This window comes from Oncorhynchus tshawytscha, linkage group LG13 (assembly GCF_018296145.1).
Source record: "Oncorhynchus tshawytscha isolate Ot180627B linkage group LG13, Otsh_v2.0, whole genome shotgun sequence".
Lineage (NCBI taxonomy): Eukaryota > Metazoa > Chordata > Actinopteri > Salmoniformes > Salmonidae > Oncorhynchus > Oncorhynchus tshawytscha.
Window position 1 is genome coordinate 53514507 of NC_056441.1, and position 21711 is coordinate 53536217.

Below are 21711 nucleotides of genomic sequence, written 5' to 3' on the forward strand. Positions count from 1 at the left end.
AAACAAATTATAGTCCCACTAAGCGCAAACCAGATAGGATGGCGTATTGTTGCAGAATGCTGTGGTAGCCATGCTGGTTGTGCTTTGACTTCTAAATAAATCACAGACAGTGTCACCAGCAAAGCCCCTTACACCATCACACCTCCTCCTCCATGCTTCACAGTGGGAACCAAACATACTCTGCGTCTCACAAAGACACAGAGGTTGGAACCAAAAAATCTCAAATTTGGACTCATCAGATCAAAGGATAGATTTCCTCTGGTCTAATGTCCATTGCTCGTGTTTCTTGGCCCAAGCAAGTATCTTTTTCTTATTGGTGTCCCTTAATAGTGGTTTCTTTGCAGCAATTCGACCATGAAGGCCTGATTCACAGTCTCCTCTGAACAGTTGATGTTGAGATGTGTTTGTTACTTGAACTCTGTGAAGCATTTATTTGGGCTGCAATTTCTGAGACTTGTAACTCTAATGAACTTATCCTCTGCAGCAGAGGTAACTTTGGGTCTTCCTTTCCTGTGGCGGTCCTCATGAGAGCCAGTTTCATCATAGCGCTTGATGGTTTTTGTGACTGCACTTGGAAGAAACGTTCAAAGTTCTTGAAATGTTCTGCATTGACTGTCCTTCCTGTCCTTTCTCTTTGCTTATTTGACCTGGTCTTGCCATAATATGGAGTTGTTTTTTATGCAAATAGAGCTATCTTCTGTATACCACCCCTACCTTGTCACAACACAACTAATAGGCTCAAAGATTTTGAAGGAAATACATTCCACAAATTAACTTTTAACAAGGCCCATCTGTTAATTGAAATACATTCCAGGTGACTACTTCATGAAGCTGGTTGAGATAATGTCAAGAGTGTGCAAAGCTGTCATCAAGGCAAAGGGTGGAGAATCTCAAATATAACAGATATTTTGATTTATTTAACACTTTTTTGGTTACTACATGATTCCATATGTGTTACTACATCGTTTTGATGTCTTCTGTTATTCTACAATGTAGAAAATAGAACAAATAAAGAAAAACCCTGGAATGAGTAGGTGTATCCAAACTTTTGACTGGTACTGTGAATATTTTATACTTAAAATTATTCCACATTTCAGTTATGTAAAGAGAAGGTATTCTAGTTGGATATCAGATTTCATGGAATGGATATGAACATGAAACCTTTGATAAAAAGAATGGACATCTGTTGAAAACAACAGTTTCCATAAATACAGGACTGTTATCTTTTGCCAGAATCCTCTCAACAGCACGTGTCAGGAACCAAAACTCTGGAGTATATTGATGTGCGAGACTCAAGCCACATTTTTGTTTTACAGAGGATACCACAAAATACTGTGGTAAAGAATATGATGATTGTGTGAATGAAAACGCCAGCACAATGAGATAGTAATTACATAAGAGGTTATTTGTAGCTCTGCCTGAAAATTCACAGTATCACACGTCACTGCTTTCAATGTATTCACTGTGTATCATTGTGATAGAATAAACAGTATCCTACTGTACCATACAAATGAATGTGTTCATTTGGATAAAAGCTTAACAGTAATTTCAAGCTTGGGTTCATCAGCGAGTAATATAGTATACCAATGATAATTTGCATGACAATCCAAATGTACAGTAGTAATGCACGACAAAGGTCATTACTCACAGAGTTAGTTATTTCTGATTGATATAGGACAATTGGGGCACACTAACACCTTGTCTTATCACTGAGGATATCAATCAAACAAAATGCCTGGAGATACTTTCTCTTATTTTGTGTCAGTGTCAAGTCAGTGATTTTGGTTTGTGGGAAACGTCAGAGGAAATTTCAGTTCAGAATGAACATGGGTTTATGATGCCAATGAATTAGCAAGGGAAAGCCTTGTTTCTGCAGTTTGTGTTTTATCTGTAGGTTGGCAGGATGCATTGGAGAGACCTGTTTGTGGTAAGATGCAGTGTGATTTGTTTCCGCAGATTCTAAGCGGTGCTCACCAAAGCAAAGTGTGGGCTGTCATGCTAAGATTACACAAGCGTAATAATAGAGAAAGGACTGTTTTGGTAACAGCATGGCCATTATTATATCTGATTAAGAGCCCTACGCCAACAACAACAACAACAAACATCAGTGGGCTAGGGCTGTGATATTTCACTGGTCGTTCTTTCCCAGAGTATTTCTGTGACAAGATCTCCTTCAGAAATAACATTTTGTACAGACTCCAGGCAAACCTAGTGTGTCACTTGTTTAATCCTCCTCCTGAAGCTGACACAATTAGGTGATTCAGAATCCATTTGAAGAAATAACTTCATCTAATTCAAATACTCATTCGTATTTCCATATTGTCGTAACAAAGTAGGTCACGAGGCTCGCTTTAAACCCCTTAATATCAATGAAAACATAACCTGCCTCTCGGAGATAAGAAGCCCATTGTATTTGAACTATTGACCTTGATCCTTTCCATGTCATTGAGCAACAGCCTTAACCCATGGAGGCAGAGCGAGAGGCTGCAGATGGCCCCAATCTGATCTGGGAAACATTTTACAGGCAGAGCTGTGATCACATCTGATTAGGAATCTCACTGGCTCATTAGTGGTGATGAGGGTGATAGCTGCCTTGCCCTGCTTACTTTAAATAGGCACATCATGCAGGACTTGCAATGCCAATGTAGTGTGGATCACACTGCACTGCACCCAGATCACACTGCACTGTTTTCATTGGGAGGAGTTGTCTCCCTGACATCTCAACAACTACCACCCTGGAACAATGTGACAGTCCCATCGACACACCATCAATATCGTGGTCCGTCAGCCACAGCCCCCCCAGTGGAATTACCCATCATCCTCATTATCACATCAGTGAATGGTGTGATAAGCGGTGTGAAAGTCATTTGGAGTTTTATGTCTGATTTTCGGATATGACAGACAAGACCCAAGAAATGTTGAAGGGGACATTAATCATAAGTGTTTGTTATTCTATCTATTCAAATAGGCACCAACTGCAAGACAACCTACAGTAGTTTCAAGAGTATGACAATGAACATTGAAGAAGGACACAACACTATTATCAGGTCCATGGTCAACACACTAATGCTTTTACGGCAACACATCAACCATAAAGTTGACCCCCCTCGGTTTCCTGACATTATATTTGTTCAAAGTACTGTTACAGCAGACACAACACAATTGAAACAATGATATAATTTATTTCCCAGTGAAATTGTCGAACAAAACAAGTATTATTGTGCTTCACTCTCCGGCTGACAGAACACATTTGGGATTTTTGGAGCTGTTACGAGGCATCTGGAGCTCATTGAAAGAGAAATGTAAACATGTCGAATCCATGGTTAGACCTTGTCCCAACTAGAACACAAACCTACTATAGATCACGAGGAGGAGAAAGAAACCGTTTGATGGCAAACATCCTTTGTTTCACATTGCATCACATCTATGCCACTGAACATACTATAGTCTTTCTTACGGTTGTCACAATGTACCCATGGTCCATCTTGATTTGATTATATTTGTCTTTATCAAACACATTTCAATCACAGTTTACCATATGAGGTACATAATATGAGGTGTCATCCCCAAAACTAATAAAACAGCTAAAACATTACACATAATAAAACCGCTCCCATTTTCTATGCAACATAAACTGACCCACTTCCTCATAGTCTTGGGTTTTTCTCATGGCGGATCAGGATGGCTGTTCATTTCTTAACACTGAGTATGGTCATCTGAAGACACTCCTCTTTGAGGGCCACCAGCTCTGTCTTGTAGGTGCAGGCCTTGACCTCGCTGTACAGGCCCAGCTGCTTTTTGGTGGACAGTGGTGTCTCCAAGGTGAAAGATCCGGCTGCCAGTGCATCAGCTGGCGCGGGCGAGTTCCGCTTGAAGACACCCAGCAGGGTGGTGAGCGCGTGACCGACGTCATGTCGTGCGCCCTCGTTAACAAAACAGTAGAGGATGGGGTCAGCCACACAGTTCAGGCTGGTGAGCGCCAGCGCCACATGGTAGGCTGCAAACAGGTCCTCCTCTGCGCCACAGTCGCAGGGCTTCTGGAGGAAGAGGATGCTGCGACACAGCAGGAGCAAGTGGTATGGCCCGAAGCACAGCAATACGATCAGGATTAGACTCAGCGCCAGGCGCTTGATCTTCGCCTTCTCGTGACACTCCGTGGACACATTGCCGCGCACCGCCCGCAGAATGCCCCGGTACGCACCCAGCATGATCAGCCAGGGCACCAGGAAACCCAGAAAGGTCCGGTAAAGGTTCATGCCTGCCACCCAGTCTTGCATGGGGTACTTCTCGAAGCAGAAGGTGTGGTTGAAACGGTCCTGGAAGAGCTCGTCGTGGAAGAGTGGCGCAGAATTGGCCACTATCTCGATGGTCCACACCACGGAACTGACCAGCACGGCAGTTTTCACCCGCCGGACCTTGGCGAACTTGAGCGGGTAGGCCACGGCCAGGTATCGGTCGATGGAAATGCAGCAGAGGAAGGCGATGCTGACGTAGATGTTGGTGTAGAAGATGAAGCCGAAGAGCTTGCAGGAATTCTGGCCATGAATCCAGTCGTCGTGCTGGAGGAAGTAGTCGATCCATAGGGGCAGGGTGCCGATGTAGAGGAGGTCAGCCAAGGAGAGGTTGATCAAGTAGATGCCCAGCTCGTTTTTCTGCTTCACCTGCAAGTAAGCTGCCCACAGAGCCATGCAGTTGGTCGGCAGGCCCAGGACAATGACAATGATGTACAGCGTAGGCTGGAAGTACTGGTCGATCTTCGAGTCCACATTACAGAAGGAAATGTTGCACATTGTCCTCATATTCTGTAGGTGCATTGTTTATTTTGTGACTAAGCGTTTAAAGGGACGGGACAATCCGACATGTTGTTGTTAATGAGAAGGAAAGAGGGAAAACGACATTCCGTTAAGTGACGTTTCCTTTTTGTTGTTGAGTAATTCCTTAAATCCAGGCCTGAAAGCACACTTTCTCTCCAGATGGGCTTCACATGTAAAACAGACGTTTCCCATTTCACGGCTGGTCCCACACCTTTTTCGAATGAGGAAGAAGATGAGAGAAAAAAAGTGGTGAAATAAAACCCCTCTTATGAACAAAGAGCCAGGCCTCCACTCCGGCACAAGGACATCATAAATCTTGGAGAGATTATTGTCCAAGGTCTGTCGCTAGCTGTGGAGAGGGAGGTGGGGAGGTTGATGGGGTGTAGGGGGATGAGAGCTCTTCTGCTGGATGAGAGCTCTTCAAACGCCAAAGAAAACACCCTTCCTCCAAGACTGTCACTGACGATCCGTGCCACGCACACAGCAGCAGCAGGCAATCTGTTAACTCAGGCCTCTTCGTCACTGCCCATCTAAAACAGAAGAAAGGAGAGTGTGTGAGATAGTGTGTATTGCCCATTTCAATTCGTTTCCGTTTTCCAACCCAGTTAGTTGTTCACATACAGTTGATGTTTATGCACTTGGATTGAATGGTCAGATCCTTACTCTATATCAGCTTTCTGTACCTATTGTTTCTGGTATGTACTCTAACCTTGAACTTACAATACTCCTCGCCTCTGCTTGTTTTCATGTTGAAGCCATTATTTTTTATTCTTAGATCATTCCAGTCTGAGCAACAGTCTCTCACACTCGTATGTTTTCACTCATAGTGTATGCATTACACAAGAGTATAAAAACATATTTGATACGAAAGTGTTTACTTTTCTATTGAAAACACAGCAATCACCGTAACCACAGTCCAAGGTTCTCCTTCTTGAACAGAAATACAGACGGACACAAGGGACGGCCCTTTCTAATCCACCTGTCATGATTGGTCCAATTAGTCCCAATTCTGATGGAAACTACACCAATCCCTAGTAGTATAATATTCAGTGGTTTTGAACAGTAATTACGACCATGAAAGATACCATGCTAGTCTTTGTTGTGAAAGGAAGGATGGGCCACTCCTATGGTGACCGTGTCAAATGCAGTTCAATGACAACGATCCTTCTGATATTCAGCAGAATAACTGGGTTACAAAGCACGTAGTCAGCAAGCCATAATAAAAAGTGCTTAGCGTTACGGCTCCTGTTAGTACCCACAATAGGAGAGATACAATTACACAGTCATGGTGGCGAGGGACCAATAATGTAAATCATTCTCATCGGTTCACAAGTACGCCCATGTGTACGTGTGTGTGTTTGTATGGGTACTGGCAAGTCGAGATGCACCCAGAGGATCGTTGAAAAATGTATTTTGTGAAAGTACAAAGTGAGGGCTTTTCGAATTCCAGGTCATGGGGTTTGGGTTGACAAATGCTCCAAGCAGCTTCCAGCGTCTCATGGACCTGGTGTTGTCTGATTTAGGGTGGACAACATGTTTGGTGTACTTAGATGACTTCATAGTGTTTGGTCGTACATTCCAAGAGCATGTGAAGCGTTGAGACAAGGTTTTCAGCAGATCGGAGCAGGCAGGACTTAAGGTGAAGCCATCTAAGTGCCACATGTTCAGGTCGCAGGTGAGCTACCTGGGACACATCATCTCGGGCTGAGGGAGTGTCCACTGACCCCATGAAAACAGAAACAGTCAGGTCATGGCCTAGCCTCAAGTCGCTGACAGAGGCAAGAAGCTTTCTAGGCCTGGCGTCATACTACAAGAGGTTCATAACAGATTTTACAGCTATGGTGGAGCCTTTGTACAGGTTAACAGATAAGGGGAAAAGTCCAAGCTTACCACATCCCCCATACTGGCTTTCCCGGGACCCAAATGTAGATTTCATCATGGATACCAACACGTGACACAGGCATAGGGGGCAGTCCTCTCCCAGAAATACAAGGGTAGAGAGAGAGAGAGAGTAGTAGCATATGCCAGTCGGGCACTGTCAAAACAGGAGATGAAGTATTCAAATACGAAGAAGGAGCTTCTTGCTGTGGCAGTGTTTCCAACACTTTTTGCTGGAGAGGAAATTTCTACTGAAAACTGATCACAGCTCACTGAGGTTGGCTAGGGACAGTTGGCGAGATGGTTGGATAAACTGGGTCAGTTTGACTATGATATTGTCCACAGGCCAGGGAGACTGCACAGTAATGCTGATGGTGTGTCACACCGACACACACAGACAGAGTGTGGACACAGCTGTCTCACAGGAGGCCAGTGTCAATCTGAGAGCCATCGTAAACAAGCCTCAGGATGTCACCATTGAGCCTGTAGCTGGAGCTCAAAAAAGCCAGGCAGGATCCAGAAATGCAGCTTTCCTTTTGGAAGCACAGGATAGAGACCCAGTGGTCTCCCAGTTAAAGACATGGAAAAAAAGAGGGTAGAGCAGAGCTCCCTGTGGAGTTGCAATCGGAGCCAAAGTTTAGGCCTTTCAAACAAGTGTGGGGGGGCATTACATGTGAATAATAAGGTGTTATGCCTTAAGAGTCAAAACTATGAGACAGACGACACCTGCCCGCCCGTCCAACATCACTACTCTGGACGGTTCTGACTTAGAATATGTGGACAACTACAAATACCTAGGTCTCTGGTTAGACTGTAAACTCTCCTTCCAGACTCACATCAAACATCTCCAATCCAAAGTTAAATCTAGAATTGGCTTCCTATTTCGCAACAAAGCATTCTTCACTCATGCTGCCAAACATACCCTTGTAAAACTGACCATCCTACCGATCCTCGACTTCGGCGATGTCATTACAAAATAGCCTCCAATACCCTACTCAATAAATTGGATGGAGTCTATCACAGTGCCATCCGTTTTGTCACCAAAGCCCCATATACTACCCACCACTGCGACCTGTACGCTTTCGTTGGCTGGTCCTCGCTTCATACTCGTCGCCAAACCCACTGGCTCCAGGTCATCTACAAGATCCTGCTAGGTAAAGTCCCCCCTTATCTCAGCTCGCTGGTCATAGCAGCACCCACCTGTAGCACGCGCTCCAGCAGGTATATCTCTATGGTCACCCCCAAAACCAATTCTTCGTTTGGATGCCTCTCCTTCCAGTTCTCTGCTGCCAATGGCTGGAACGAACTACAAAAATCTCTGAAACTGGAAACACTTATCTCCCTCACTAGCTTTAAGCACCAGCTGTCAGAGCAGCTCACAGATTACTGCACCTGTACATAGCCCATCTGTAATTTAGCCCAAACCACTACCTCTCCCCCTACTGTATTTATTTATTTATTTTGCTTCTTTGCACCCCATTATTTCTATCTCTACTTTGCACATTCTTCCACTGCAAATCTACCATTCCAGTGTTTTACATGCTATATTGTATTTACTTCGACCCCATGGCCTTTTTTTGCCTTTACCTCCCTTATCTCACCTCATTTGCTCACATTGTATATAGACTTATTTTTCTACTGTATTATTGACTGTATGTTTGTTTTACTCCATGTGTAACTCTGTGTTGTTGTTTGTGTCGAACTGCTTTGCTTTATCTTGGCCAGGTCGCAATTGTAAATGAGAACATGTTCTCAACTTGCCTACCTGGTTAAATAAAGGTGAAATAAAATTAAAATAAAAAAAAATCTGGAGAGGGGTTGTACCAGATGAGCTCGTATATGAGATACTTACAGTTGAAGTCGGAAGTTTACATACACTTATGTTGGAGTCATTAAAAACTTGTTTTTCAACAACTCCACAAATATCTTGTTAACAAACTATAGTTTTGGCAAGTCGGTTAGGACATCTACTTTGTGCATGACACAAGTAATTTTTCAAACAATTGTTTACAGAATATTTCACTTATAAATCACTGTATCACAATTCCAGTGGGTCAGAAGTTTACAAACACTAAGTTGACTGTGCCTTTAAATAGCTTGGAAAATTCCAGAAAATTATGTCATGGCTTTAGAAGATTCTGATAGGCTAATTGACATAATTTGAGTCAATTGGAGGTGTACCTGTGGATGTATTTCAAGGCCTACCTTCAAACGCAGTGCCTCTTTGCTTAACATAATGCGAAAATCAAAAGAAATCAGCCAAGACCTCAGAAACAAAAGTGTAGGTCTACAATTTGGTTTCTGAGGTCTTGGCTGATTTCTTTTGACAAGTCTGGTTCATCCACGCAGCCGTCATACCGCTCAGGAAGGAGGAGCGTTCTGTCTCTTAGAGATGAACGTACTTTGGTGCGAAAAGTGCAAATCAATCCCAGAACAACAGCAAAGGACATTTTTTATTTATTTCACCTTTATTTAACCAGGTAAGCTAGTTGAGAACAAGTTCTCATTTACAACTGCAACCTGGCCAAGATAAAGCAAAGCAGTGCGACACAAACAACAGCACAGAGTTACACATGGAATAAACAAGCGTACAGTCAATAACACAATAGAAAAAAAGAAAGTCTATATACAGTGTGTGCAAATAATAATAAAAAAGAGTGAGGTGGTAAGGCAATAAATAGGCCATAGGAGCAAAGTAATTCAAATTTAGCAGATTAACACGGGAGTGATAGATGAGCAGATGATGATGAGCAGATGATGATGTGCAATTAGTGAAACTGGTGTGCAAAAGAGCAGAAAAGTTCATAAAAACAATATGGGGATGAGGTAGGTAGATTGGGTGGGCTATTTAGAGATGGACTATGTACAGCTGCAATGATCGGTTAGCTGCTCAGATAGCTGATGTTTAAAGTTAGTGAGGGAAATGTAAGTCTCCAGCTTCAGCGATTTTTGCAATTCATTTCAGTCACCGGCAGCAGAGAACTGGAAGGAAAGGCGGCCAAACGAGGTGTTGGTTTTGGGGATGACCAGTGAGATATTCCTGCTGGAGCGCGTGCAACACGTGGGTGTTGTTATCGTGACCAGTGAGCTGAGATAAGGCGGAGCTTTACCTCGCATAGACTTTTAGATGACCTGGAGCCAGTGGGTCTGGCGACGAATATGTAGCGAGGGCCAGCCGACTAGAGCATACGGGTCGCAGTGGTGGGTGGTATAAGGGGCTTTGGTAACAAAACAGATGGCACTATGATAGACTGCATCCAGTTTGCTGAGTAGAGTATTGGAAGCTATTTTGTAGATGCCGAAGTCGAGGATCGGTAGGATAGTCAGTTTTACTAGGGTAAGTTTGGCGGCGTGAGTGAAGGAGGCTTTGTTGCAAAATAGAAAGCCGATTCTAGATTTTATTTTGGATTGGAGATGTTTGATATGAGTCTGGAAGGAGAGTTTACAGTCTAGCTAGACACCTAGGTATTTGGAGTTGTCCGCGTATTCTAGGTCATAACCGTCCAGAGTAGCGATGCTAGTCGGACGGGCGCGGGTAGCGAACGGTTGAAAAGCATGAATTTGGTTTTACTAACGTTTAAGAGCAGTTGGAGGCCACGGAATGAGTGTTGTATGGCATTGAAGCACGTTTGGAGGTTAGTTAACTTCTCTAGGGTAGGGGGCAGCATTTGGAATTTTGAATGAAAAGCGTGCCCAAATTAAACTGCCTTCTACTCAGGCCCAGAAGATAGGATATGCATATAATTGGTAGATTTGGATAGAAAACACTCTAAAGTTTCCAAAACTGTTAAAATAGTGTCTGTGAGTATAACAGAACTGATATGGCAGGCGAAAACCTGAGAAAAATCCATTCAGGAATTAGGATTTGTTTATCTGTTGTAGTTTTCTATTCAATGCCATTACAGTATCTATTGACAAATTGCAGTTCCTATACCTTCCACTAGATGTCAACAGTCTTTTGAAATTGTTTCAGGCTTATATTCTGAAAAATGAGGGAGTAAGAGCAGTCTGAATGAGTGGACCCTGCCGTGTCAGAGCTTTTTCATGCTTGCGACCGAGAAAGTGCCTTTCTTGTTTACCTTTTATATTGACGACGTTATTGTCCGGTTTAAATATTATCGATTATTTAGGCTAAAAACAACCTGAAGATTGAATATAAACATCGTTTGACATGTTTCTATGAACTTTATGGATACAATTTGGATTTTTTTGTCTGCCTGTTGTGACTGCGTTTGAGCCTGTGGATTACTGAAGTAAACGCGCGAACAAAACTGAGGTTTTCGGATATAAAGACACTTTATCGAACAAAAGGAACACTTATTGAATAAATTAATGTCTTCTGAGTGCAACCATATGAAGATCATCAAAGGTAAGTGATTAATTTTATCTCTATTTCTGACTTGTGTAACTCTTCTACTTGGCTGGTTACTGTTTGTAATGATTTGTCTGCTGGGCTATGTTCTCAAATAATTGTAAGGTATGCTTTTGCCGTAAAGCATTTTTAAAATCTGACACCGTGGTTGGATTCACAAGAAGTTATTCTTTAAACCTATGTAAAATAGTTGTATCTTTTCTGAAATTGTATAAAGAGTATTTCTGTATTTGAATTTGGCGCTCTGCAATCTCACTGGATGTTGGCCAGGTATACCCTAGAGAGATTAACACAGTGTACAAAGAAGGGCCAGATGTATACAGAATGGTGTCGTCTGCGTAGAGGTGGATCAGGGAATCACCCACAGCAAGAGCGACATCGTTGATAAATACAGAGAAGAGTCGGCCCGAGAATTGAACCCTGTGGTACCCCCATAGAGACTGCCAGAGGTCCGGACAACAGGCCCTCCAATTTGACACACTGAACTCTGTCTGCAAAGTAGTTGGTGAACCAGGCAAGGCAGTCATTTGAGAAACCAAGGCTATTGAGTCTGCCGATAAGAATACAGTGATTGACAGAGTCGAAAGCATTGGCCAGGTCGATGAAGACGGCTGCACAGTACTGTCTTTTATCGATGGCGGTTATGATATAATTTAGTACCTTGAGCGTGGCTGAGGTGCACCCATGACCAGCTCAGAAACCGGATTGCACAGCAGAGAAGTTACGGTGGGATTCGAAATGGTCAGTGATCTGTTTATTAACTTGGCATTCGAAGACTTTAGAAAGGCAGGGCAGGATGGATATAGGTCTATAACAATTTGGGTCTTGAGTGTCACCCCCTTTGAAGAGGGGGATGACTGCGGCAGCTGTCCTATATTTAGGGATCCCGGACGATACGAAAGAGATATTGAACAGATTGATAATAGGGGTTGCAACAATGGCGGCGGATAATTTTAGAAAGAGAGGGTCCAGATTGTCCAGCCCAGCTGATTTGTACGGATCCAGGTTTTGCAGCTCTTTCAGAACACCTCATAATATATATATATATATATGAGGGTGCCCATGTTTACGGATTTAGGGTTGTACCTGGTGGTTTCCTTGATCATTTGTGTGAGATTGAGGGCATCTAGCTTAGATTGTAGGACTGCTGGGGTGTTAAGCCTATCCCAGTTTAGGTCACCTAACAGAACAAACTCTGGAGAAAGATGGGGGCAATCAATTCACATATGGTGTCCAGGGCACAGCTGGGAGCTGAGGGGGGTCTATAACAGGCAACAGTGAGAGACTTATTTCCTGAGAGATTCATTTTTAAAATTAGAAACTCGAACTGTTTGGGCATAGACCTGGAAAGTATGACAGAACTTTGCAAGCTATCTCTGCAGTAGATTGCAACTCCTCCCCCTTTGGCAGTTCTGTCTTGACAGAAAATGTTGTAGTTGGGTATGGAAATCTCAGAATTTTTGGTGGCCTTCCTAAGCCGGGATTCAGACACGGCAAGGACATCAGGGTTGGCAGAGTGTGCTAAAGCAGTGAGTAAAACAAACTTAGGGAGGAGGCATCTGATGTTAACATGCATGAAACAAAGGTTTTTTCGATTACAGAAGTCAACAAATGAGAGTGCCTGGGGACAAGCAGGGCCTGGGTTAACCTCCACATCACCCGAGGAACAGTGGAGGAGTTGGATGAGGGTACGGCTAAAGGCTAGCAAAACTGGTCGTTTAGTGAGTTGGGACAGAAAACAAAAGAAGCAGTTTTCTGGGCGTGGGGGAATAGATTCAGGGCATAATGTGCAGACAGGGGTATGGTGGGGTGCGGGTACAGTGGAGGTAAGCCCAGGCACCGAGTGATGATAAGAGAGGTTGCATCTCTGGACACACTGGTTATACTGGGTGAGGTCACCGCATGTGTGGGAGGTGGGACAAAGGAGGTATATGAGGCATGTACAGTGGAACTAGGGGCTCCACTGTAAACTAAAACAATGGTAACTATCCTAAACAACAGTATACAAGGCATATTGACATTTGAGAGAGACAAAAAGCGAGGCATAAAGCAATCACAGGTGTTGATTGGGAGAGCTAGCTAAGACAACAATGGGTAAGACAACAACAACTAATAAGCTAAGACAACAACAACAGGTAAAATGGCGATGACTGGGCAGAGAGGGTCGGTTAATAACACACAGGGCCTGAGTTCAGGGCTAGGGCCGACAGATAAACAAAAGTAAACAAAGTGGAGTACTGTGATAAATGAACAGTCCAGCAGGCATCAGCTATGTGGCCAAGTGATCATAGGGTCCAGTGAACAGCAATAGATGGATCAGGGAAGCCGCGGGGTAGTCGTTGCTACGCTAGCACATGGGAGACACAGCATTTAGAGTTAGCAGGCCGGGGTGGGTAGAAGCGTCTACTCCGACGTCGTGCAAAGACCGGTTGAGGGCACAGTGAATGGAATTACGTCTGTGGAACAGTCTGGGTGGTACGGCGGGGCGCCGTGTTGACGAAGGGACCGGACCAGATGGCGAAAGAGGTATTGTAGTTGTAGTAATTTAATTTGCTAGCCGGGAGATGCGCCTGGCTCAGGGCTAGCATCGGGGCTGGGTCACTTGGTGGCAGCTAGCTAGCTGTAATGATCAGGAGTAATAGTCCAGGGTTTACGGCAGGAAGCCGGCGTTGTAGTGGAGTAAAACAGTCTGAGGCTGGCAGGTATTATACAGGCTAAAAAACGCCTGGTGCCTGTGTAGAGGGTAAACGCCGTTAGCAGTGGCTAACAATGACTAAATAGCTAGTAGCAAATTAGCTGGTTAATGTCTGATGGCTAGCTTCTGATGAACATTTTCGCTATAAGGTCTAAAAAAAATAGGGGATCCGTGTCACATTGAGTGAGGCGGGTTACCGGAAGGTATATTTAATTTAAAAATGGAAAAGAGATTGAAAAATACATTGAAATATATACAAAAAAGATGAAAAATACAAAAAGTAAACGAGAGGACGACAAACCACGTCTGCACTTGCTACGCCATCTTGGATAATCTTGTGAAAATTCTGGATGAAACCGGTACATAAAGTATCTATATCCACAGTAAAACGAGTCCTATATCGACATAACCTGAAAGGACGCTCAGCAAGGACGAAGCCTCTGCTCCAAAACCGCCATAAAAAAGCCAGACTACGGTTTGCAACTGCACATGGGGACAAAGACCATACTTTTTGGAGAAATGTCCTCTGGTCTGATGAAACAAAAATAGAACGGTTTGGCTATAATGACCATCGTAATGTTTGGAGGAAAAAGGGGGAGGCTTGCAAGCCGAAGAACATCCCAACTGTGAAGCACGAGGGTGGCAGCATCATGTTGTGGGTGTGCTTTGCTGCAGGAGGGACAGGTGCACTTCACAAAATAGATGGCATCATGAAGGAGGAACATTAGGTGGATATATTGAAGCAACATCTCAAGACATCAGTCAGGAAGTTAAAGCTTGGTCGCAAATGGGTCTTCTAAATGGACAATGACCCCAAGCATACTTCCAAAGTTGTGGCAAAATGGCTTAAGGACAACAAAGTCAAGGTATTGGAGTGGCCATCACAAAGCCCTGACCTCAATGCCATAGAACATTTGTGGGCAGAATTGAAAAAGCGTGTGCGAGCAAGGAGGCCTACACCAGCTTTCTCAGGAGGAATGGGCCAAAATTCACCCAACTTATTGTGGGAAACTTATGGAAGGCTACCCAAAATGTTTGATCCAACAATTCAAAGGCAATGTTACCAAATACTAATTGAGTGTATGTAAACTTCTGACCCACTGGGAATGTGATGAAATAAATAAGAGCTGAAATAAATCATTCACTCTACTATTATTCTGACATTTCACATTCTTAAAATAAAATGGTGAGCCTAACTGACCTAAAACAGGGATTTGTTATTTGGATCAAATGTCGGGCATTGTGAAAAACTCATTTTAAATGTATTTGGCAAAGGTGTATGTAAACTTCCGATTTCAACTGTAGCTATATCCACAATGATAGAACAGGAGGCCATTTAGGAGTTGACAAACTCACCAGTAAAATTAGAGCAAGATTTTATTGGCCAGGATGGTAGAGAGCCATAAAGCAGGGGTGTTAAGGGCTACGTGGCGTGCGCTGCATGCAAGTTACAGGGTCCAGTCCCCAGAGCATCCATGACGAGATCTGTCACAGGCCGGCCTTTTGAGAGGATAGCTGTAGACTTAATGGGTCCGTTTACAGAGACGGAACGAGGTAACAAACACATTATGGTTGTGTCAGATTACTTTACCCGGTGGTCAGAGGCCAATCATACCCAATCCGGAAGCAGTATAACAGCGGCCAAGAAACTGGTGGAGGAATTTGTGTTGAAGCTAGGCGTTCGTCTCTCTATCCATAGAGACAAGGGGAGAACTTTTGAATCTACTCTTTTTCGAGAGATGTGCAATCTTTTACAAATGAACAAAACACGAACCACTCCGTATAACCCACAATCAGATGGTTTGGTGGAAAGAATGAACAGAGCTCAATATCCTGTCACTTTTTGTTGATGACAATCAAAGAAATTGGGATGAGATACTCTCATATGTGATGATGGAATACAGGAGTAGTGTTCAATCTTCCACGGGGTTCACACCATACAGGATGCTGTTTGGTACTGAAATATCTTTACCGGTTGATGTGTTATGGGAACACAACAAAACGAAGGGACACAGTATGTTTTTCAGTATGTGCAAAAGGAGCAAGGGTATTTTAGCACTGTAAGGGAAGCTGTAAAGAGAAATCACCTAAAAGCCACAGGTAAACAAAAGCAATACTTTGATCTGAATGTGACACCCCAGAGGTACGAGGAAAATGAATATGTTTGACTTAGAGACTACCAGAGGAAAAAGGGGTTGTCACCCAAACTGATAAAGAAACTCAAAGATCCTTTCAAATTCGCAAAAAAAACTGTCAGATGTGCTGTATGAAGTAGTACAGTGTAATGGACCTTAAATGGACCTTATCATGCCGTGGTACAGTACAACAGGCTCAAACCTTTCTTTGGGGTTGTTTCAGAGCATTAGGTCCCTGGCACGGGACAAGATACTGAGTTGAGCATTGACTCATTTGTGCCTAATCAGTCATACTAGCTCTCAAGGAAACCAGATGCTCTGAGGAAAAAGCAACCAATGTTGCCTAGGTTACCCTTCAGGAGAAGGATGGTGGACATTGTGAGAGTGTGGGCTCCAAGGGATATTAATACCTCAGTGGAACGGGACACTGTCAGGACTGAAAGCTCAGTCAACGACAGAGAGACTCATACCCCACAAACGGACGTGAACACCGAGTTGCCCTGTGCACCTGCAAGAGAAAGTGTCGCCTTTGAGAAGATCACATGGGTCATGGTGGTTAGACCCAAAATAACTATTAGGAGGCCTGTTTTGAGATGTCACACGGTCAAAGCATTCTGAATGTGTTTGGTTACTGGATACTTCTCAGAGGGTATTTTCTGTGTGTTTGTCCAGGTTATTAAACAGGGTGTGTTCAGTTTAAGAAGGGGGTAATGTAATGTTTTACATAATTGAAAGTCTCTCAGCCTATCACACAATGTATTTGTTGCCTAGACTTTACTGCAACTGACACTCAAGTCTTGAGAAAAAAAACAATACACTAATATTGCAGTTAGCCATGACTAGTGACCACACACGTGACTATTGCACTTGGGGGAAAAAACATCTTAAAGTAGAAATAGAATGAAACAAACAGGCATTCTATTTTTGCTCTATTATACTGGCCACTATAGACATCGATCAAGTGCACAAGGCTACATGTGTGCAAAAATAATGCTCACCGAGTTAAAAATATATATAACCCCCCACTCACCACACACACACACACACACACACACACACACACACACACACACACACACACACACACACACACACACACACACACACACACACACACACACACACACACGTGTTACTGTCAAGTTCAATACAACAAAAACAATATATTTGGGCTACACTGCACATTATTACATTGTACACTTTCTGCCTGTGGACATCTGTTCTACAATGTGCCAGCAAAAGTGAGAAAGAGGGATAGTGTGTGGTGTTCCTTTCACCTCTATAGTGACATCCATCTGAAGCCAGGCCCAGCTCCAGCTACACTTGTTTAACAAGCAACGCCTCATTTACACCTAATTCTCTCATTCTGAAAATTAACCCCACACTGTAGAGGGAAAACATTAGTTAACAGGTTAGTTGGTTTGCTAGTTAACATTTCACACAGATTGCCAGGATCCAGTAAGCAACTAACGTAACGCTAGTTATAGTTAACACTATAGTGAATTGGTTATGTTACCAATGTTAGTTCATCTGATGTTGTAACGTTAGCTAGCTGTCTGACTTTATTAGCAAGCTAATTTTTACATCATGAACTCAATTATTTGATCATATAGGTTGGCTAATGTTGCTTAACATTTCTCTGGCTAGCTAACAAAGAATTTGATCCAGCTAACAAGATACTTAACAATGTTAATACTTGTTCCACCACACTTTCTCCCTCACCTCAAACTTTCAAAATACCAGTAGTTTTTCATTTACAGCTCATGAAGTACGCTTAATCACATTCTCACCCCCTGGTCAGGCTTCTCAGTTAATGTTACACCTTCGTTATCGTTCAGGGAACAGGCTGCTGTAACTGGCAAGCTTCATTTCCAGAGCGCGCGCTGATGCTGTAACTAATAAATTGGTTGTCTCTTCTTTCTGCAGCCGTGTGCTGCATTCTGTTTTTACGTTAAGCCAGCATTGCTCCAAACATGCATCACTCGCTCGTTTACAGCCAGTAGTGATCCAAATCCCCAACTCACCCAAACTTTTCTCATCGGATCTACACGAATCACGTGGGTCATCTATTTTGGAATCAAAACGGCGAATTTCGCCGAAAGGTGACTAGTTTGCATCCCTGGATGTTATGCAAATTAGTTGCTGTATGTGCGGTTTTTGGGAAGTCATTGTGTACACTGTCTGTCTGTTCATCCAATTAAAATACAGCTTGATTATTCCATGGGAAATCAGTGTCCTAGAATGTTTACGCTAGTCAACATGCGAGTTTCGTTGGCCTTACAGGTTCGATTCATTATTTTAGGGTTATTTTAGGTCTTGTTTCACATTTTTCACAGATTTAAAGCTTACGTTGATCTGGTTTCTTTCTAGGAAACAAATATGAACACTGACACTAAAGAATGTGGTTTGTGCCTAAAGTCAATTTCAAATGCTTATCTCAGTTTTTGCATGCGAGGGAGGAATCGTAACACTGCAATGTCAACTACAATATAATGTAGTTGTGACCTCTACCTGACCCTGGGACAAACTGGACTTAACATGCTTAGTGTTTGGTTGACTTTGAAGTTAATCATGCACAGGTTATTCTATTAATGTTCTTTAATGAAGCCAGTAGGTTACACACCCTGGTGATTATTATTGTATTTTAGACTGTGTTATTATTATATTACTTAGACTGTGTTGACAACTCTTCCTTCATGGCTCAGTGACCACACTGATGTTATCAGCACACCTGCGATAGTCTTTTGAAGGTTGCAGGCGTACTGATGACATTCATCAGGTTCAACATCTGCCAACAGCTCGCTTTTGGCTTATGAGCCTCAGCCTGTATGACGTAACTCATCAGAAGGGTGTTTTGTCCTGTGTCCTCATACCTGGTCAGTCAAGCCCAGAGACCTGATTGGCTGGATGACACATGGAATTGTGCTCTGGATAAACCTGTGCTATATTGGACGTTACGCTAGCCAGTCGTTTGTGAGGACTGGACATTGTTGGCCATGCAGCCTTTAGATTCCAGTGAGAGCAGCAGGGAGAACTAGGGGAGCCTGTGCTAACCTTGAACACATCGTGCACAAAAGCGTGGCGTTTGATTATCGAAGCCCCGCCACACGAAGCCCGCCACATTGGCTGTCGCATCCAGCAGCCCCGCACAACGCATTTGCCCTCCGCTCCCATAAATGTGCTTAGCTCACACTTTTTGCTCACTCTTACAAATGTAATTTCCGTTCAACTGATTTTAGTCTGTAGCTCGTTTGTTTACTTTTGTGTCACAGGTGTCCATTGTCAAGGGGGTATATGTAGGATGTCTTTCCCTGTGTATATTCAGCTATAGTTTGTGTGAGAGTGTGTTCTCACACCATAATACAGTGTGTAACTGAAACTAATTGAAAACATTCATGTGGATCCTTGATGAACGATGGATCCCAACTTAACTCAGTCTAATTTCACAATGTCATTGTGAGCCCCACCACGATCTTGGTGTCACCTTTGTGTAGAAGTTATCATGATGTCCTAACTCACACAGAGTGCTGTTGGTCTGTGCCATTGTACACTGGTAATTGGGACACATGAAGGTCACCCTGTATAATGAATGAATAACAGTCCAGACTTTTCCATAGAACCACATGTCTCACACTGTGATTAAGTACTCTAACAAAGAGTGCTCTAACAAAGAGTGCTCTAACAAAGAGTTCAAACGTTACAGGAACTTCCCAGTGAGCATTTCTGGATGTAGAGTGGTTTAACCATGAAAACAAAAGCTGATGGACCTAACATAGGGAGAAAGCTCTAACTCAGACACAAGATTAAAATGTGTTCTGGAGCATCAGAAACTAGGTGGCGGTTAGCCAAACACTCATGATGACAGTGAAACACTGGAGTAAAAGTACTATTCCTCAGTGGCGAAGTGTCATTTTATGTTTTGCATGTTCTTTTGGTAATAATACGTGTCACATGTAAGTTTGCAAACAATGTATTTTAGTTAATAAAGCTGCATACAAACATGGTCTCTTTTTTGCTATCTTGAGTAAGGCAACTCTAAAATGCAGGTGTTTCAGCCTAGCTCTGTCACGCCCTGGCCACCGCGGAGAAATGCCAACCCAGACCCTCCCCTATAGGTTCAGGTTTTGCGGCCGGAGTCCGCACCTTTTGGGGGGGGGGTACTGTCATCCAGAAGGCGAGGTCAGTACAGGTGCATCAAAGCTGGGACCGAGAGACTGAAAAACAGCTTCTATCTCAAGGCCATCAGACTGTTAAACAGCCACCACTAACATTGAGTGGCTACTGCCAACACACTGTCAATGACACTGACTCTACTCCAGCCACTTTAATAATGGGAATTGATGGGAAATGATGTAAATATATCACTAGCCACTTTAAACAATGCTACCTTATATAATGTTACTTACCCTACATTATTCATCTCATATGCATACGTAGATACTGTACTCTATATCATCGACTGCATCCTTATGTAATACATGTATCACTAGCCACTTTAACTATGCCACTTGGTTTACACACTCATCTCATATGTATATACTGTACTCGATATCATCTACCGTATCTTGCCTATGCTGCTCTGTACCATCACTCATTCATATATCCTTATGTACATATTCTTTATCCCCTTACACTGTGTATAAGACAGTAGTTTTTTTTTTTTGGAATTGTTAGTTAGATTACTTGTTCGTTATTACTGCATTGTCGGAACTAGAAGCACAAGCATTTTGCTACACTCGCATTAACATCTGCTAACCATGTGTATGTGACAAATAAAATTTGATTTGATTTGATTTGATTTGATTTGATATACTGTCACGCCCTGACCTTAGAGCTTTTTATGTCTCTATTTTGGTTTGGTCAGGGTGTGATTTGGGCGGGCATTCTATGTTCTTTTTTCTATGTTTTTGTATTTCTTTGTTTTGGCCGGGTATGGTTCTCAATCAGGGGCAGCTGTCTATCATTGTCTCTGATTGGGAACCATACTTAGGTAGCATTTTCCCACATGGTTTTTGTGGGTAGTTAATTTCTGTTTAGTGTTTTGTAGCTTACAGGACGGCTTCGGTTATTCTCTTTGTTATTTTTGTTATAGTGTTCAGTTCCAATAAAATGCATGAACACTTACCACGCTGCGTTTTGGTCTGATGAGTCCTCTTCCTCTTCTTCAGACGACGAATACCGTTACAAGCTAAATGCTTTCTGTGGTGGTGGGGCAGCCAGCGGAAATACAGAGCGTAGGTTTGGTAATGTTCTAGATGCGCCGTGATTGGCTCAGTGTTCTGTCACTCATGGGGACACTACGTCACCGCAAAATCTGCGGGGAGAGCTCAAAAATTCAAGCCCTTTGGGTGCTGCCAGAGAGTTACATTAGTTGTGCCCATCCAAGAAGGCATTAGTTGTGCCCATCCAAGAATTATATCTACAATATATCAATCTTAGCTAGCAAGCTAGCTGTCATCATCAAGAATCAAGTCGACAATCTACTGGCAAATCCTTTTCAATCCTTGTCATATGAAGAGAAATTAGATATAAAATGTCTCGGTGCTCATCGGCCATTGTACATAAACATTACACAACTAGTCAGAAATCGCAAATTCAAGAATGAGTGGTTTGGAAGGAAGCAGTGGCTAACTGCAAGCATCTTAAAGTAATCATTGCTTCCCCTGCCTGCTATTCAGTGGAGAGGGTGTTTGGTTCATGTCTGAGTTTAAGGATTTAAAAAGGTCTGTCTGAAAGGGTTTCAAAACATGAGAATTGTGCATCACATATAAACAACGCTGTTAAACTCGGATTACTAGGGAAATCAAACGTTGTGGC

At 43.0% G+C, this 21711-nt stretch overlaps 1 protein-coding gene across 1 annotated transcript in view; it reads right to left on the bottom strand.

The window, feature by feature from the left end:
* Positions 1–3162: 3162 nt before the first annotated feature.
* Positions 3163–21711, bottom strand: part of gpr4 (G protein-coupled receptor 4) — a 49142-nt gene continuing 30593 nt past the window's right edge. Inside the window, exon 2 of the mRNA XM_024442192.2 lies at positions 3163–5344. Within this exon, the coding sequence (XP_024297960.1) occupies positions 3690–4814 (1125 nt within the window). The 5' untranslated portion in view covers positions 4815–5344 and the 3' untranslated portion in view covers positions 3163–3689. The remainder of the gene's footprint in view (positions 5345–21711) is intronic.